The 19728-nt window shown below is 41.5% G+C and overlaps 1 protein-coding gene across 2 annotated transcripts in view; it reads left to right on the top strand.

Moving 5' to 3' along the window:
- The window catches only part of ATF6 (activating transcription factor 6), a 77912-nt gene that overhangs the window by 26996 nt on the left and 31188 nt on the right, over positions 1–19728 (top strand). Inside the window, exons 12-14 of one of the 2 annotated variants that reach the window (XM_027713313.2) lie at positions 620–722; positions 1881–1945; positions 5836–5947. In XM_027713313.2, coding sequence (XP_027569114.1) covers positions 620–722; positions 1881–1945; positions 5836–5947 — 280 coding nt within the window. Of the gene's footprint in view, positions 1–619; positions 723–1880; positions 1946–5832; positions 5948–19728 lie in introns of both variants that reach the window. The other variant, XM_027713312.2, reaches the window with a different exon arrangement.

Genomic DNA, 19728 nt, shown 5'->3' with positions numbered 1-19728 from the left:
ACTGGAGATTTTTCGTGACTCAGAAGAGAAATTGTTTCATATGTAGGAATGTTCATGATATGGAAATCAAGTCCAGCTAAAAGCCTTTTCCATCTGAATTACATAAGAGATGGTCTTCTATTTTTCAGCTTCTGATACAAGCAGACTGAACTTGTGCAGATGTGCTTCGTTCACTGTTAGAAAATACCTACCTCCACTTTTTCCATAGATGTGTCACTAACCTTATCTCCATCTTCTTTGTCCCTTCTTTCTCTCAGATTTATTTGCCATAGTTTAGCCTTCTTAACCAATAATTTGTCTTGATCAACTTTTGATTTTGAATTTCCATGGTCCTTCCAGTAACTTCAAAATTGTTGTTCATTGGGCAAAAGGAACTACTGTATCTACTTTATATTGAAACATCCATCAGTACAATACTTTATAGATGTTCCCTTACAAATTCCCTCATAAATTTCACCTTACAACTTTATTTTATTACTCCTTTATTAAAAATAAACGATCATAAGATAAAAGAACAGTAATCTGCAGTGTGTCTTTATAGTGGCTAAACTGTTTTATGAAACTAAAAATCTCTGCCATTGTTCTCTGAGAGATCTGTTGATGCTGTGGGTTTTTCTAGGCTGAATCATGAACTTCGAGGATGGGTTCATAGACATGAAGTGGAACGAACAAGATCTAGAAGGTTATCAAATAACCAGCAGCAGAAAGCACGGGTTATGCAGGTATACAGGTTTATACTCATGACTCAATAGCATGACAAGATAATTCAGTCGATGTGAAATATTCTCTCTTACTTGTTTGCACTTGTTATTGTAGACAAAAGTAGCGATGGTGCCTGTAATTAGGGTACCCAACACTTCCCATTTTAAATTGCTGGGTTTGGTTGATCATTATGTTGTCAAAGTTGTTCTTCCATTCCTGCTCTTGGATTCAGGCTAGAAGTTCTGAATTTTTTTAGCGGTCATCAAAATAGGTTCAGCATTTTCTAAAATTAAATCAGTAGTTAGCCTTTTTATGGCTTTTCTGCAAAGATAAGCAGTTGGTTGCAACTGCACATTCATCTGCCTCACTGTTAAGGGGCACAGCTAATTGATTTTGTTGAAATATTTCTATTTCATTTTTCAGATTTTTGCTGGAGGGATTACTTTTTGGTAAGACTACAGAATTATGAGACTTGCGCTCATCTCTCTCTTTTTTTGAAATCCCTTTTATATACATAAATCCTTTCATCTACATGGCATACTGATACCAAGGCTGAAATGAAGACAATGAATTTTCAAAGTCTTTTATTTGATTAGAGGTAGTAGCAGCTTGAAAAAGAATTGAACTTAACAATGTGGGAAATACTTCACTTTTCTAGGGAAAAGGTATTGTGCATTAAACTTCAGATTCTTTTCACTGATGTCCAAAGGAGATTGGCAGAACAGTTAAGGAGAGAAAATTCGTGTGCTTTTAGTGTTTCAAACACCAGAAACATGTTGTGAATAGTCTGTTTTAGCAGAGTTGCAAAGTGGACGTGACCTCAGAAGAATTCTGCACATCTGATGTCAGTGGTAGCAAATTTTTCAGTTGGATCACACAGTTTGTGCAACTGTTGGGTTTGGTGCCAGGCTCTCTTCTTTGTCTCTGAATGTGTGACTTCAAATTTGGCTGTATTAAAATTTTTTTGTTGTTTTTATTCCAGCTTGATTGCTGGCCATTTCAGTTATTCATGTTTCACCAGTGGAAAAACGCACATTTCTGGTGCAGGGCACTGATTAACCTCTGCACCCCACTGTACTCTCTCTTACAGATGTGCAACATATTTTATGTAGTGGCAAACCAGGAAAATGCTTATTGTTTGCACTTTGTGTCATCTTTTCATATTCCCCCTTTTTCAGAGCTCCCTGAGTGAGAAGGCAGATTCCCAGCTGATGGCCATGCCTTACACAGACACCAGTCTCAGGTAAGGCAGAACAGCTCCTTTGTTACTGCTTTCTACTTAATAACCCAGCTTTTCACCAACAGTTGGTAAAAAAGGCTGGGTTTCACTTTGTCAGAATTCTTAAGCCAAATGCAGCTACTTTTCTTGGCCTAATTTCTGTGCCTTAGCAAATAATTGCTTCTAATAATTTAAACTACACTTAAAGGTATCACAGCTCCACTCTGGGGTCTTTCTACCAATAAGTCCTGCGAAAATCTTTACTTCACTCTGCAGAATCCCTTTCCAATCAGATTTGAATATTTAGGGAAAAAAGGGGAATTGACTTGGGACTATCTGTGAGAACATCATTAGTTTATAAGAAAGTTTCAAACAGCCATGAATCTGGTAGGAGAAAGGTTTCTTTCACTACCTTCAAGAGTAGAGCCAGTATAGCTAGGACCAAATTATTATGATGAAGTTAAAGTACCATTATGCCTTATTTGCATGGTTTGTCTCCGTCTCCTGATTTTTCCAGGAGCACACTAATCCAGAGATTCCTGATGTCCCCTGCTCCCTCCTCCACGTAACTATCCTGTCCCTCTTCCCTGGTGACAGGAAGTACTGGAGAGTAAAACTTGAGGAAACAAAATTTCTCTCTCCTGAATTCTGTGTGAGACAGTTCAAGGGGTTCTCTGCTTTGAAGTGCCAAAGAGGAGTGTAAGAGCAGAATGGATTATAAAGGGGACTTTTTGTTGAGAACACCACCTGAAGTGTTGCTGTTGAAAGACAGCTGTGGGCCTTCGGTTTGCATTGCTGCTTTGACAGCAGGATCAGCCAGGGGGAAAACAGCAAAGCTGCAGGCCAGTGTTATGGAAACCAGGCTGTCAAATTTTGATATGTCTTGACTTACAAGAAAAAAAAAAACCTATTTGAGTTCTACAGGTAGACGAAAAATATCTGTTTTAATTGAACAAGCCTCATGGCATAAAGCAGTTTAATATACATGCTTGCATTACTCTTGAAAAAAATTATCTGGATTACTGGAAACAGTGTGCAACATCATGTAACTCTGCATGGAATAATCTGTTGTGCTCAGAAGGAAGTGAGAATTTTTTCAGATTAATGATGTTTACATGAACAGGACCAGTGAGTCATGGCAGCTGCATGCTATGACTGTCCTGGAGCTGCTAAGAACATAGAACAGATTTCCAGTTCCTCCCAGAGCCATCAGCTATTAGGTGCTCCATGAAGTCATAGAATCACAGAGTAGTTGTAAAGAACCTCTGAAGATCTCTAGTCCAATCTCCAACTCAGAGTAGATTTAACTTAAGGTTTACTGTATGTCTCTCTTAGAAGACATGATCTCCATCTCTGTTGTAATCTCCATCAGGAGTATTACAGTTAGAGCCCCCTCAGCCTCCTCTTCTCTGAGCTGAACAAGCCCTGTTCCTTCTGTCTTCTGTCTCTCCTTGTGCATCCTGTGCTCCAGTCCCTGTCCATAATCCAGCCCACTATGCAGTTTCCCTCCAGATTCCTGCTGGCTCACATTCAGCTTCCCTGCAAGCACCACAGCTCCTTTTTGCAGCACTTGTGCCTCATCAGTTGGGAATAAACTGCTATTTGTTTAGTTTGGTCGTTGATATTACCCCTGTCAAGGTGTTTAATTTTTAATACCAGTGCTGTGACTGTAAATTGAGTGACCTTTGTCTTCTAGAACACCCTGCTTGGTGACCTGAATCCATGGACAGGAGGACATTAGCAGTATCTAGATTTATCTTTGTAGCACTGATTATCATGTTGGTCCTGGATTCCAAAAGAAATTTTATTAATTGAAAAAATTGCAGAGAAGTCAAAGCACGGGATGAAGACAAAAATTAAGATGATTTCAAAGGAAATCATCAAAACCCCTCATCTGTTTATCAAACTTCCTTCAAAGGTGGTTTTGTTGAAGGCTTCTGCAAGTGTGTATTTTAAGGCTTTCGATATTAAACTCTCTAGTTATTTTCTTGTTTCTAAGTTTTTCACTATTGAAATTATGGTTGTTGATGCATAAAGCCCTGTGTCCACAGTCTCATTCCTTCTCAAAACAAACCTATGTGCAACAGTGCCCTTCAAACTTTTAAAACAAGAAAGACTCATTTATCTCCCAGGCTCAGCACCACTGTTTTGGATGTACATTTAATATGATGTTTTCTTGTAATATGTGAAGGTGTTACTGAAACAACTGATGTTTTTGCACCTGTTTTTGGCTCTGAAGTTCCTCCCTTCCTTTCATGGAGAGGTCCATTGCAATTACCCAGGATGTTCAAAGGTAGATGCAATGTAATGCCTGTAATCCCCTGGTATCACTTGGAATCTGGGACTAGTGTTAGATTTGTTCCACGACCAGGAGAGCTTTGTAAAAGCCCAGTGGTTTCCAAGTGCTTTGGAACAGTTTTCTCCCATGCCTGGATTTAGAGTTATAAAAGGCCAGTTTTTGGGTCTAGCTACATCTTCTGGAGTGTGGGCGAGCAAACGGATCTGTGGGGCCCGTTTCAGCTTTCAGGATGTGTTGTGCTGAGCAACACGTGGGCGTGATGCCTTTTATCACAGTACAACTTCAATGCTGAATCTCAGGGGTGGCTTGGTGGGCCTACGTGTTTTCATGAATGAGTAATCAAGCTCAAATTAGCTCCAGTCTTTGTTTCCTGTGTGTGAAGGATGTGATCTGATTCCTTGCTTGCTTAGTTCTGCAGAAGAGGATATGTGGTGTAGAGCTGCCTGCTCTTGATCCCCCAGGACTTACACCCCCAATCCTGTTAAAGGGCAACTGGCGTGGCAGCTGCAGTCCTTCAATTGCAGCAGGACTATGTTAACACTAGAAGAGAAGATAATGACAGTCTGCTATTACTGCTGCTTGAGAAAATCACTTGATGATAGATTTGTGCCTTGTTTTGGGTGCGTGGTCATATTTTAGAAACACATCAAAATAGTCTAAATTAGCCACCATAGTTTAAAACCTGGGTCAGCAGAAGACAAGCTTGGGAGGGGAGGGATAGTCTGATCAGTGTCCTTGCCACAAACACTGCAAACACAGTGTGCTATTAAGATAAAATGACTGGTTGAATGTCCAGATAATGGTTTGTGTAAGTATAGCCTTCCAATTTGTTTAAATATGTTATTTTGGAATGGGATTGGGGAAATATACACGATAGCAGTATGTGCCAGGAATTTCTCACCTTTCCAAGATAAACAGTGGATAAGTACCGTGATTGTAGGACTTGCCAGTATTTTTGCTTAGAATGGTTTAGAGCATCTTTTCCTTGTGTCCGATATATGTAAGATGAGAACTGTGGATAAGATAAGCCAGAATTATGCAAATATCTTATTTTTGCTCCACTGTCTGAATTGAAAATCAAGAGCTAATCTTTGAGGACACGGGGAAAAAAATTAAAAGGTGGGTGAGAGAAAAAGTGGAGTTGTTATTTGACAGTAAATTAAAAGCTCTGTTTATGCTTAACTTTGCACTTCTTTCAATTTCAGTGGTTTGGATTCTTATCAGTAAAAGAAAATTATTAAATGTTTTGATATTTCAGAAGGACATTACATTCTAAAATTTATTTTCAGAAGTCATCACAATTTTTCAGAAACTTCATGTTGAAACTTTTTTTTTTTTATGTTGAGCTAGCAGACAGGTTTTTGCCAGCCTCAGAACCATGAATAAAAACAAGCCTGGAAAACCTTCCTAAAGTAAGACCTTTTAAGCACCTTGAACTTTCAGAAAGTACCCAGTACTTTCACTGTCTTCACCTGTGTTTAATGTTCCTCATGCTTCTCTCAATGGATGAAGAGCTGCTGTTCCTTTGAAAAGCAGGTCTTTTAAAGTCATTGTCTCACTGAAGTTAACTTTCTTGTCTAAAATAATTACCTTTCCCCCTTCTTTATTTCAGCAGGAACTCAGGGAATGAGCTGCAAGTGTATTATGCCTCTCCAAGGAGCTATCAAGACTTCTTTGAAGCGATTCGCCGAAGGGAAGATACTTTCTACGTGGTGTCATTCCGCAGAGTAAGTGTAGTGGTTGTGTAACACTGGCCTCTTATTTGTGTCCACAAAATGTGACTTGGTCAAGGTTGAAGCTAAATTTCTTTCTTCTGAAGTGATGCTTCTGTGTACCCTGTACATGGCCAGATCATGGTCTTTGCAAAATATGCCCATCACAGTTGGAAATGCAAAGAGCTTTGCAGAAAATATCGTAGTGCTGGGGCAAGACAGCACAACATGGCATGAACCCTGTGGTTAAACACACATTATAGCTATTTAATAGGTGCATAAGCCTTTTGTGCTTCTTCTCGGTATAGGAATAAATGTACCCTGTGCACAAATTATTTCTGTTAGCTTAACATAGTATTGTTTCTATCTTCCCCTAGAACTTTTGCATTTGCAGTTTTATGTGTCACATCTTGCAGCTGTAGAGGACTGTGTGCAGCAGCACAATTTTTCTGCTGTTTTGTGATTTGTAAGTTGAGACAGATGAGCAGTTCTGCTGTCTGTGCTTTGATACAGCATAGACTTGTGCTGCAGCTTTGTCAGGCATGTCCTCACATCTGCAGTGCAGTTAGTGACAGTAAAAGGTGTTATAAAATGTAATTCCAGGTGTTTGATGACACTTTGTGAACTGCAGGCCCCACTGGTATTGAAGCCAGGACAGCTGCAGTAGTGAGAAGCTGCTTGGGATGTGGTGATCGAAATGATCAAGGCAAACAGTGGTTGAAACACCAACTTGGGGTTGGAGGAGTTTATTCCCTCCTTTTTGCAAGGGTCTTGATGAGCCTTTAGATAATGTATATAATGCACATTTGTCCTGGGACTGAACCTGGGGTCTTGGCTTGCTGAGCCTCCTGCCCTGCCATTTTGCAGCTGGAGTGTTAGATGAGCACTGTTATATGCATGTTCACACCCAGCCATGGTCCCCCTGGGGCCCTGCAAATTTCCATTTCCTTGTCTTAGGAGTGTTCTGAGAGGGGTCCCAAGGTAGTGGGGGACCAGCAGTGGCCACGACAACAGCTCATCCAGCTACAACCTGTTCTGTGTAAGAGCATACAGATAAGCCTAACTAGTTTTAGCAGTTTCTGTGTTGTCATAACTTTACCAATCTGTAGATGCCGTGGGTACATAGGTCACCTGGTACAAGGTAACTTTTTTAATCTGTGAGATGCATGTCTTTAGAAAAGGTTCAGGCAAAATAAAACTAGCGGTGCTCTTATTAGGATTAGGGCTTTATGCTGAGTAGAAATGTGAGGTTAGTTTCCAGTCTTGGGATTACTGGGTTGTGTCACAAGGCTGGAATTTTGTTATTAAATGCTTGGCATGTTCTGCTGTTCTTTCAGCTAGCAACACAAATATAGCCAGCACCAGGCTCCACGTATCCTGAGGATGAGGAGAAGGGAGTAGAGAATAGGTTTTCTGGAAACTCAGAACAAAAAGCTGAATAGTGTTTGTCTAGGTCTGCATTTTGAGGCCATTGCTCCAGTCCACCTGAATGCATGTGCTTGTACATAGGTCCTGTTTATGCTGTCAGGTTAATGACCTGGAAGTTGTCAGCTCTCATTTCAGCTTGCAGAGCTGTCCTTGAAAACAGAGTGTCTTGTGCCACAGAATCTCTATAGCTTGGCTCTGCTCTACTGCAGGGAGAGATGCAGAGACTTTTTAAACCCATCTATGAAGTTTATTTGGTAGCAAAGCTGTTGGTATTTCTGTTTTATGAATGAAATGTCCTCAAATCAGAGGCAGTTTTATGCATTACCTCATTTATTATCTTAACGGGGCAAACCTGATCTGGTGGCGAGCTCTGCCCTGAGGCACTTTTAAATTACTTGCTTGGATTCTTTTGTGAGTGCAGAAGAAAGGGCTCCTGAACAGCCCGAGGGGTGCCATCAGCAGGGCCCCAGCAAGGGAGGTGCCCTTTCACCTCCTCCTGAGGACTGCTGACTTCATTTTCTTTGGACCACAATTCCCTTTTCACTGATGATTAGGAGCTGAGTGGGGACTGATTTCCTCAGTTCACTTTTGTTGCTTTCTCTTGTCCAACTTAGGAACCAAGGCCTGGAGATGATAGGTTTTGTTCCTTCTCTGGCTGTTTGCCATGCAGACACTCCCAAACAGTTAATAAGCAGCCAAATAACGTAACAAAAGAACAAGAATCATCTAGTTAAAAGTTCCAGGGAGTGAATGGTTCTGGTATTGGTGATTGTCCTGCTCGGAGTGGGAGGTGGGACTGTGGATGTCCAGAGATCCCTTCCACCTGATGTCACTGGATCCTGTTTCCATGTGTTTTCTGCTCTGTGTGTAGCACCACATAACCTAGCATTTCTCCTGGTTGCATGTGCTAAATTGCAACAGATTTTTTTTATGTGTTCTCACTTGCACTACAAGATCTGTGCTCTGAGTTCCTTGGATTTTCTGGAAAATGGCATTTGCTAGGGCTACCCGAGCCTCTCATATGGTAGGACTCAGCCAGGGCTTCTGAAGGTGCAAGGTTGGAGAGCAAAGCCCTTATGCACTGTGTCTTCTTCTGGCAGTGCTTAGTACCTGTAAGACTGAGTTTTCCCATGATCTCATAAATTTTATTTTCTTTCCTTGCCTTGGAAGGCTTGCAGGTATGCGTATTTAGAGTTGAAGTTTGTGTGGGGTTTCTTTTTCTTTTTTAAGGAGGAGAGAGGAAAATAAAGTAGTATTTGGATCAGCTGAATCCATACAAGAAGCAGGGCTTTCACTTTGGGAATCTAGAGAAATTAATTTTCTGCTATTGCCAGGGGAATCTCTAATGTAATTTTTAAACAAGAAGAAATATGCCATTAACAGTGACTAAAGAATTGTTGAACTGAAGCAGTGTTGTCTCCCAGCTCTGCCAGGCATCAGCAGCCAACATCCCTCGTAGGCAAGGCTCTTCACCATTTCTTTCTTCAGATAGTAGCTTGGTCATTTTAATTTTTTTCTTGCTACTTAACTTTTAGAAAGCCATGGTTTTCAGGAGTCATTTAGCGTTGCAGGGCGCTCTGCTCTCCCCAAGTGCTCCAGCACTCCAAAGTGATGTCTTTGCACTGTGCCTCTAAGTTGCACTGGTTTGGGTTGTCTTTGAGAACACATCCAGAACTGGGAGGTCTGTGCAGTAGGTGCTGAGAACAAGTTGCCTGGTTCTGTGCAAAGAGCGCGGCAGTTTGAGCTCTGCTGGAGCACACTGGAGTCTCCAGTGGGTGTTGAACCTTCCTTTCACTTCTCCCAAGTCTCAGAGGCAGAACGGAGAGCCTGTTGCTCCGCCAACACCTTTGATTTCTGCCCTGTAACGTCTGTGATAGCAAGTCTGCTTGATCTGTTGCAAACAAACCCCCAGTGGAGCACGGATACAAAACCCAGGTTAGTTGATCCGAGGTGCTCTGTCCGCAGGGAATAGACACCTGGCTGCTGCTTCAGCTCTCTCTAAGCCTGGCACCCACACAGCTCCCTCCCAGAGCTCACATCTGTTTTGCCACAGAGTATTCAGGCCTTGAGGTTGTTTCTAGAATTACCTGAATAGCTAGCTTAATTTGAAAAGTAATTAAGTAAATCATTGGAGAAAACAAATCCCTTCCAATTTAGTTTGGCCTGTAGTGCTGCTTGGGATCATTCCATTCTTGTGTGGTTGGGATCAGAGTTCCCACAACTTGGAGTGATTAACCAGTTGATTTCCCCATCCTGGAAGGTTCAGTCAGTGACCCTTTGATGACATGGCTGCAGGGCTTATTTAGGGACAGTGACATTTTTTAGGGTAAGAATGTAATTACTGTTTTTAAGGAAAGCATGGTTTAAAGTTTGATTCACTTGGGAAATTCAGAGGACTACTGGCATTTCCTCTTGCTACTTTATCTATTTCAGAGCACAAATGTCTCACAATCAAAGTTTGCCACTTGCATTTAATGCAGTGCATATACAGTATCTTACAGTACATTGCAGTAAAAAGTAGATATTAAAAGGTGCTTCTGGTTATTATTTGTTAGAGTGAGAGTGATGGAGCCCTATGGAAATCAATGGGAAAGCCTTTACCAACTCCAGTAGGAGCAGAATTTCACTTGGTAAATATCTGCTTCAAGTGCCACAAACCATAGAGCTTCAGGGAAACCTCTTATTATGAATGTGAATTTCTGGTCCTTCAAGCCAACATCTGCAATGAGCATTTAAGGGTTTCTCAAGTTCTGCAAACAATTTTTCACTGAAGTGATTAAGCCAAATTTAAATCAGAACTTTTGTTCTTTCTTTGTGTGCTGGGAATAAAAATGTCTAGATTGTGTTGTGCTTCTGTTGGTAATAAGCCTGTGCTGTGCTAATTGTATTTGGGATGATATAATTTTATTTGGAATGATATATTACTTTCAGGAAGCAAAAGATTATAAAGCCTGGCTTTGACATGCTTGTGTAGCAGTAGGTTGCTGTGCTGCACACACTTCTGGCAATAATAATTTGAATGTATTCAGAGAGCATGAGACAGGTTTCAATTTGCTGCACTCCTGATGCCATCTACATCCTGCAGGCAAAACTGCTGGATAAGAAGTTGGCTTAAGATGACGTTTTATAGCCAGAAATTCAGTTCTAACATATACTTTTCTCCTACTTTGTTGCACTTGACAATGGGTGGTTTTTACTGAACATGAAGTTTTCTGCTGTTGACTTTGTTTGCGGATTTCTGTGGACTGGGGTGTGTAATTTGGTCTTTCATTCAGATAAAATGCCCTGATTAGACCCACACAGTCCTGCTGCTCCTAAAGATATAGCAGCTATTTTATATGTTTTCAACTGCTGCAAGTTAATATGCAGATTTTTGAAATATTTTACAAACTCCCCTTTCTCCTGGGGAGCCTGACCTTAGCTATTGAGAGGGAAAAAAAGTTACTTTATCCCAGGATCCTAGGATTTTAAGATCTTGTCCTATATTGTATACAGATGCTGAGAATAATATGTGTTGAAAGAACTGAGGCTCAGGGCATGGTATCCATGATAAAATTGCCTGTCCTTTTCAAAGCAGAGGTCACCCTTTAGCCTGTCTTCTCTGTGAGGCCAACTCTTGCCTCTCTGGGAAAATCTGAGAAAGCAAACAGTGTGTGTGATTGTGCTTCAGCATGCCCTGAAGCTCAGTGAGCCAGCCTCTGTCAAATTACAGCTTCATTTGACTTTCAAATTTGAAAATCCATTATGAAAACCTCCTGTTGCCATCTAAGTGTCGATAGTGAAAATGAAGTCTGGCCTGCTGCATTCTTTGTTACAAATTCCCTATTTTTTGGCTAAACCGTGGATTCTCTCTGTGTCAGAGAGATTTTTCTCCACCCAAATCCCTGATGTCTGTATGAAAACAGTGAAGGAGTTTTGTTTTTGGTCTTTCTCAAACTGTCATCCTTTCTGATATGGAAGGGGAGCAGGGAGAGATGACTTTCAAGGGGACTGAGAGGTGGTGAGGAGAAGGGTTCTCTGTGGTCTTCTGGTTACTCAACTGGAGAAGATGTAGCTTTTGGTAGCATCTTGGAGCTTAGTGTAAAAACCTCCAGAGAGAAATGTAATAGTCTAAAATTAAGTCTAAAAGTGTATATTGGTCTTTGGAGCACAAATGGCCTTACCTCAGTCCTGAGATTCTCAAAATACTCGTGGATGAGAAAAATACAACTGCAAGTTTAAAACAAGTTAATTTAGGTTTGCAGCTAAAGGGCCAGCAATTCCTTAAAAAGTGTTTCTGTCAATACCTTTTAGTATTTTCCAGCAAAACCTATGAGTGTGTCATTATTTCTCACTGTAAGGACATGCTTTTGGGAGGGAAGCAGTGAAGGGCTGTGTGTGTGTGCTGTAGGGAGCGAGCAGACTGAGCTCAGGAGGACGAGAAGGAGCCAGGCAGTGAGACACCTTGGATCTGTAGGAGTGGAACCCGAAAAGGAGCAACCAGCAAGTACCAGCTGCAGTGTAGCATCTGCAGGGCAGGAGCCTGGCTCAGCCAGATGCAAACAGTGGTTAGGAGGGACCAGAACAAGAATGCAAAAAGCATTCTTCGTTACCTCCCTCTGAGAAGGGAGGTAATGCCTGTCACGTCAAGTGGGGTTTTGTTTCTTTTGGATATATCTGTTCTGTTCCTACCTCCTACTTGGAGAGCTACTCCTAGGTATCTTGGAAGCAAAGTCTTTGTCACTCTGATTTTTATCTCCTCGAGTCTCTTTGAACCCCACTGTCCTCCAAATAAAATTGAGAATGAATGTAGTGTTGAGGACAGATGTGTAAGCAGAGATAGAAAAGTCACTTGAATGTGTCTGGCATGGAGCAAAAGATGCTTTTGGGTTTTGTGTATAGTCTTGATTCGTTTGTCTTCTGTATGGTTGTTGGAACTTCATGAATCATATTAATGCCGTCACTGAACTTCTTTCAGCCTTAGATGTCCCAGACCTAACTAATACTTTGTTATTTTTAAACTAGTATTTGGAAGGACAACATACACTGCAGATAATTATAGTGAAAATAAAACATACTGCAAAAAATGTCTCCAAAACCCAAAGTGGTTGCAGACAGACGTGACCAGTAATAGTATACATGTATTTAAAATGTGCTGCATGCTTACAGACAAAGAGTTGTGGGCAAGAAGTAGAGAAGGATTGTTGGTTTTGGAAAACCTCTGTAAAAGACCCATGAAATGAAATTGGTGTGCTCATGCTTATGAAATTGGTGTGGACATAGGCTAGAGAAGTATGGGAAGCATGGAAGATGTGATTATAAAGTGGGAATTGTGTCAGTAAAGGAAGTGACAGCAGTATCTCACTTAATAAGAATACAGAACAGACAATTGCTGACATCAAAGTGAGCAGGAACACAAGTTTATCCACAAACAAGTAATGTGCATTCAGTTAGAGCAGATGGTGGAAATACAGCCCTGAAGTAGTTCCCTTCCTTCGGGAAATAACCCGAGTTCAATAATGCATTAATAACACTTTAATTATGCCAGATAATAGTGCATCTCTCTTTAGCGATAGCATGATATTCATGGAAGAAAAGTTTGCTCAGTTTATTCTGAACATTTCCCATAAGGGAATGATGGGCTCTTGCTTAGGATGTGTAGCAGTATTTAATTATGGGATCGATGCTGACTGAGCCTTAACTGTATAAAGACAGAAATTATACCTTTCAGCTCTGGAACTGCGGTAGCCAGTAAGGAATTGATTTGCATTTGGTAGGAATGAGCTGCATGAAAACAAATGACCTTCATGATATTTGATTTGCCTTGAATGATAGTATACACAGAGAGCACTTTGAAGTACTGCTACTTGCTTTCTCAGTTGCACTTCACACTTTCACAGGTTCAGAAGTAAAATGTGAAGAATTGAGATGTTTTTGGTTTCATTAGGTAGTGGTTTTGTCCACAATAGAAATCTTACCTTTTAGCAAATGTTAATCATTATAGTATTACATTTGAGACCATTATTTAAAACCTTAGGCACACTTTTAGAGTTAATTCTGGTCAGATTAAGTTATTTGCTTCCAGTTTGAATTAATCCTTTTGCCAGATTTTTAGCTGGACAGCACACAAAGCTTTTTTTATGGAGTAAGAGCCCAGGTGTTATATTATGAGTGTGTGCAGATTATCATCTCCTCCCACTGGACCAAACAGAAGACTTGTGCTTCCAGGTTTTATTTTTAAATCACTTACACTCCTAAGACAAGAAGTGTGATAAAATTAACGGTACATTTTTATCTTTTAGCTGGCTTTGAATCTTGTTACTGGCTTTAAAACTGCGTGAAAGTGGAACATAAAACTTGTTTTCTGGGACTCCTGGTTGCTTGTGGCCTATCTACTGGGCTGGCTAATGGAAAGGCAGAGTAGCAGCTGCAGAAATTCACTGGCTTCCCATAAAGGGCTGAGAAACTTTAGGAGACACTTGGGCATGTAAATCTCCTCTCTATAAATACTAGAAAGCAGAAAGGCCTTTTTCTCAGAATACAGTTTTTATTTCTTCCCTGTGTTTTATCACTGTATTGGGATGGGTCTGTTGCAGAACTGTATGGCTAAATGCTCTTTTAGAGTATCCTATATAGATGTGTTCTACCTGTATCCATAGCAGCTTCTCACCATTTAATTATTTTAAAATATACTTCCATACCAGCTCCCAGTAGGGTGAACCTCTGTTTTTGATAGTTGAAGGAGAGATATGGGTCTGAGAATGAGCTCATTTTGCTTCATGCCTGTTATGGCTTGTTCCTCACCATGTACTTGGATAAACTCCAGTTTTGCCAGCATAGTTGATAGAAACTGTCCAGCTTTGGGTTAGTGATTAAGAATCTGGAATATCATGAGCTAAGCAGAGGGATCTTTCACTCTGGAAACCACTGTTCAGGAAATCCTCTTTGTGTTTTGATTGCAAATGCTGAAGTGTGCATGTGAATAATTCTGGCATTTGAAAATACTTCTGTCAAGACAAGGCAAAGCTGTGCAGGAGGGGCACATGCACAGCTCTCAAACAGCGTGTGCACCATGAGGGTGCAGGGTAGAAATGGCCTGTCTGTTAAATCCCACGGGCCACTGCCCTCGGAGTTGAGTTGGCAAAGTGCCACGAAGCATTGCATTGCAGCAGTGACTATTACTGTTCCTTGGTTTTCTTGACTGTCTGACGTGTCAGCTACCTCAAAGAGGTGTTATATCCAATATGAGGAAAGTGGTGCTCAGAGAGCTTGCTGTGTGCGAGGAAGGTACACAGACCTTCTGCTCTTGATCTAAGTCCTGCCAGGCTCCTGTGTCTTAAGCAATGCTCTCCTCTGAGACTCTAGAAGTGGACATTCCCAAGCTGTTCCTCAGTGTGGAGATTCCTGGGTTGAGTCACTTGTTAACATCTGGGAGGCCCTTTTTTAATCTCCTTTCTAGGAAACCAGCATGGAGCTCTTCTCCTTTTTCAGAACAGTCCTGAGCACTCGGACCTGGAGTTTTTCATCAGGATCAGGAACTCAGTAGGTAATCACTGGGCAGGTGATTACTGGAAAATGAGACTGAAAAGGAACCATGTTGCTGTCTCGGGTAGTCTGGGACCAGCATCTCTGGAAGGACATCTCCTTAACATCAGGGAAATAACACTGTGGGTTTCTCTTTTCTTTTGCTAACCCATCTGTTTGGTATTTGCTAACCAGCTGTAAGCTGTAACTCTCCAGCAGGCAGCAGAGGTGCTGCATACAATCTAGGCATGAAGTTTCCTATCTTCTCAGTTTCCGAAGTGCCAGCATCAAGAAACATGTACAAAAATGAAACAGGACATAAACATGCTGTCATTTGGAGAAAAGGGGCAGATGCAGCGGTTTTCTGGGTGTAAAATTTTAACAAAAGCAGTTAACTGCAGCTCTAGGAGAATAAGAAAGTGTAAAGAGCTACATTTACACAAGCAGAAAGAAACTCTTTAGTTTCGTGCTAAACACAGGTGTGGTACTACAAATGCTAAGAAAAAAAGGGTGTGAAACCAGCTGAGTAAACTGCAATGTCGTGACAGGGTATTTCCATTTCAGTGTAGAGTTGGCCAGTGTGGGTTTGGTATGGCAGCCCAGGAAGGGGATATTACCCACAGCATGTGACTTGTCAAAAGGATGTAACAAATGCGTGTATAAGTGTGTATGTACTTCAGTCTCATTATCTTGCACACGTGTGTCTGCAATCAGGAGAGTACAGCTGCAAACCTTGCCAGAGAGAACAACCTGATGTCCTTTAAGTTCCTAAATAGTTAGCATTTAATTCCCTACAGCACTCCCTTCCCTCCTCTGCTCTCCTGGCAGTTATAACCATCACCGTCCTGCAGAGTAGAATGTCTTTACATGGATCAAAACTGGCAGTCCTTATGACTTATACAGTCTCTCCAAATCTCGGTGGCTGATTTAAAAATTTACCTGTTTGCTTGTAGAAGTTGCTTCCAGTACCTTAATTCTCATAGGAAAATAGACATCTAAGAACAAGACTGGTGTGGATTAAAAGAAGGAAAATAAACCCAGAACCCTGTACCTTGGCAGTAGTACCTTCTGTCTGATTCTGTTACAGGTCACTTCTATCTGCTTGCGGTGCTTTTTCTGTTTGAAAATGTCCTGACAAAGCCTTGATGCAGCTGCTTTGGCCTGTATAAAGTTACAGTGTTGAATCTGGCCCATCAAATGATATGTTGCTGTGCTCCTTGTCTGCATTTTCCTCCCAGTAAAGGCATGTGCAGTTGTTACAGGGCTGTGTGTGCTTACAAACAGATTTCTGTGGGATCAGAGGGAGAGGGGGAAATGATTTGGAGCTCAGGGACTGCCTGGAGTTCATGTTGCCTTTGTGCAGGTCAGGGGTAGCTCTGCAGAGCAAGGAGAGGTTCAGAGGGCAAGAGGGAATGAAAATGAAAGGAAGCACATCCACCAGGATGAAGTAGCCTCAGGCTCTTGCTCTTCTGTAAACCTGCACATTGAAGACCTGATGAGATATTTTCATTGATGAATTCAGGTAATAAATAGTGACTACACATATTAAACTGGCTAATGGCAAGCTGATTGGCCCTCCAGCTGTATTGGAGGAGAGGATTAGGATTGGAGCCTTCAGGGCATCTGATATTTTGCAGAAATTGTGGTGAGTCCAGAATGTTCAATTTATTTTTTTTTATAGAATTAAAACCAGTACAGTAGTGAGAAAAGATGGGAGGGCTCATATGGGAGCATAGTTTGGGTGATTAAAAAAGTTCCCATGCAACTGATGCTATCCACAGAGTAAAATCAGTTCTTTTGCCATATTATTTTTATCCTCAGTGTCTAAGAGTACCCTGATGTACTTACTCATCTAAAAACTTCCATGCATCGTTCTTCACATCTTTATTCTAGGATTAGAATTCCAGCAGAGCCTTTCTTTGACCTGAAAGTCCTCTGTATTTTGAAATAATAAAGCTGGAAGCTCCAGTGGCTTGGTGAAATGTTGTCAACAAGGCATTTCATTTTTAAAACTCATATTTATGAAAACGGAGCTTCTGCGGTTCTCTGATATGATTGCAGGATGTTTGCAGAAAATGTTGAAATCAGCTTGAGACTTCTTGTTTCATAAGCAAAATACACATAATTAGAATACTTGGAGGCAAAGGCATTTATTGTAGTTCTAGATGTTAGTGGCACATGTCAAGGGAGAAGTGCACAGATAAAGGCAGAGAACTGCACCCATTCGTCACTGGTTGGTTTCACCAGCACCATCTCCCTGTACACCAGAGTTTCTAAATAATCTTTAATGAAAAGGATTTTGTAAAAATCCACTAACAGTCTTCTGCAGTATTGCCATTTTGGTTTTTACTTGCTAACAATTGCAAGATTCTGAATCCTCACAGAATCACAGGAGTGTTTGTTAGAGGGACCTCTGCAGGGCTCTAGTCCAAAGCAGGACCATTGTCAGCACTAGATCAGATCAGCTGTGGCTTGGTCTAGCTGAGTCTTGGGACATTCCAAGGATTGGGAGACCCTGTACCTCTGTGGTGACCCACAGCAAGGCTGCCCTGCCAGGCAGGGGAAGAATCCAAATGTCCCAGTCCACCGCACGTTGCTGGGGCACCTTGGCACATCATCCAGCACTGCAGAGTTTGGCTTCATTGTCTCTCTAACTCCCTTCTGGTGGTTGTAGATTGCTCCTAGATTGGCCCCCTTGTCTCCTCTTCAGCAGACTCAACCAGCCCAGCTCCCTTCAGCTCTCTTCACAGACCACGTGCCCCTGACCATCTTGGTAGCCTCTGCTGGCCTCTTTCCAGTTTCCCCACATCCATCTTTGCCCAGGAGAAGAGAAGGGAACCCAAAACTTTGCATCCTACTTTAGTTATGTCTCACCAATGCTGGAAGGAGGTGACAGAATTTCCTCAGTGGCCTGGTCACACTCCCCAAATTTGGCTTAGGTTTGCTTAATTTGTGGTGTTCCTCTAATACTTACGGTTTTCTTCCTTAACTTCTTTGCATCTGGGTTTTGTTCTTAAATCATTTCACAGGTTACTGTTGCTGCTTTATGGAATACCAGGCACCACAAATTCTCAAGCACCACATGTGAGGCTCCTTCTCCGCTTAATGGGGGCAGAAAAGTTCTTCTCAATTTTTCCCACCTATCCCAAACACCTACCATTGCATGGACTGAATTTCCTTCCGGCGGTGCCTCTCCTTCCGTAGCTTTTAAAGGGAGCCTAGACAACTCTGTCAGACAGCTAAAGCTGGAAAAAATTAATCTCACCCTAAGTGGGGAGATGAAAGGCTTCTATTTGCTGGAGCTGTTATGTTTAAATGTGGTTGAGCACTGGCAAGTACTGATAGAAGAAAACATATTGCTCTCCAGGATGAGAGACAGGCCCAGCCTGAGAGCTATAGCCTGATGTGTCTTTTGAGTAGCGTGCAAGGAAGCATCTCTCTACATTTTTATCTTCCCAAAGCTGACCTTTCACTCTCTCTAATCTAATCTGGTGCCTGTGATCTTGCTAATTCAATTGCCGTTGCAGACAGACACTCACATGCACGCTCATGAGATGGACAAGGAGTGTTCTTGCACCAGTTTATATCCCTTTATCATTTATCAGTCAGTCTTCAGACCAGGATCCAAGTAATCTATTGTCTCAAGAGAAGGCTTTTTCTAAGGAAACTGCAGTTTTGATCACAATAAGTGCATATTGCTTTGCCTCCATCACAGTGCTGTAAGTTTTGGGGGCTTATGTGAGTTCCCACAGCACTGTAGTACTCTCACAGTGTTCAAAATTGGATGATTTTTTTTCTCTTCCCTAGATACGTGAGCAGATTCCAGCATTTTTTACAGATGAAGACCAGTGAGTCATTTAAATGGTTTACCACCACCAGAAGGGAGGGTTCCTGTGGTCCAAGTTGGGTCCTTGGTTGTGCGTACTCTTGTCAGATCTGTCCTTGAGCCATTTTATTGTGTTGGTGGGAAAACAGCCCAAAGAGTTCAGAGGACTCTCAGGACAATTGCCAGAGGCTGGCAAAGAAGGTGCCAGGGCTGAGGGAAGGAGAAGGAACCCTCCTGTTTCAGGTGGCCACCTGTAGGCTATGCCCAGCCATTCTGAAGTGCACTTAATGTAGGTAGGGGGTGATTAAGAAAGAATCCTCAACATCAGGCATCCCAGATCCTTTTTGCTACCAAATGTGAGTTAATCATATTCCTCATGTATGCTTCTAAGACCATTTTCCATCAGATTGTTTTCTTGTTTTGGCTTAAGGGGTTTTTTTAGGGGAAAATGTCAAATGTTTATAGTCCTTTTTCCCTCATAAAATGAAGTCTGTTTCTAAAATGGATTTATGTGTTCCTCAGCAGCACTAGAAATTCAAACAGAGCAGACGTTTGGCAAAAAAACTGGACGCAGAATTAAGATTTAGAAGTGAAACTTAGCTACAAATATGGAGAAGGAAGTTCATCAGGATGGGGTAAATACGAGTTCTGCAAAGCAGCAGGCAAAAAAATGAAAGGAAACTTCATGTTCATACTCTCTTAACTGAGATTATTAGTAACAGAGGCAATAACTTCTTTAACATTATTATACTGAATATCTCTTTAATTAGAAGAAACTATTAATAGTTGATGAATCCTTAGCCATACAGATGTCCTGGGTTCTGCAGAATGAGAAACATCTTTCCAACAATTATCTATAATGGAATACACATTGCACAGATTAAAACACTGCTGTCAAATTTGGATTCGGCCCACTGCATCTTAATATTAAAATCTTGTCGTCTGTGAACGGACATTTTGGGAAAAACAGAAGGCAGCTTGGATTTGGAGCCCCAGCCACGACCTGAGCGTGCCAGACCACTGTCCAGCCTTCGGCAGC

Source organism: Pipra filicauda, unplaced genomic scaffold, assembly GCF_003945595.2.
Source record: "Pipra filicauda isolate LSUMZ 115617 unplaced genomic scaffold, ASM394559v2 scaffold76_size2844353_pilon, whole genome shotgun sequence".
Lineage (NCBI taxonomy): Eukaryota > Metazoa > Chordata > Aves > Passeriformes > Pipridae > Pipra > Pipra filicauda.
The sequence above is the reverse complement of the archived record's forward strand: the minus strand, read 5'-3'. Positions and strand labels throughout refer to the sequence as shown.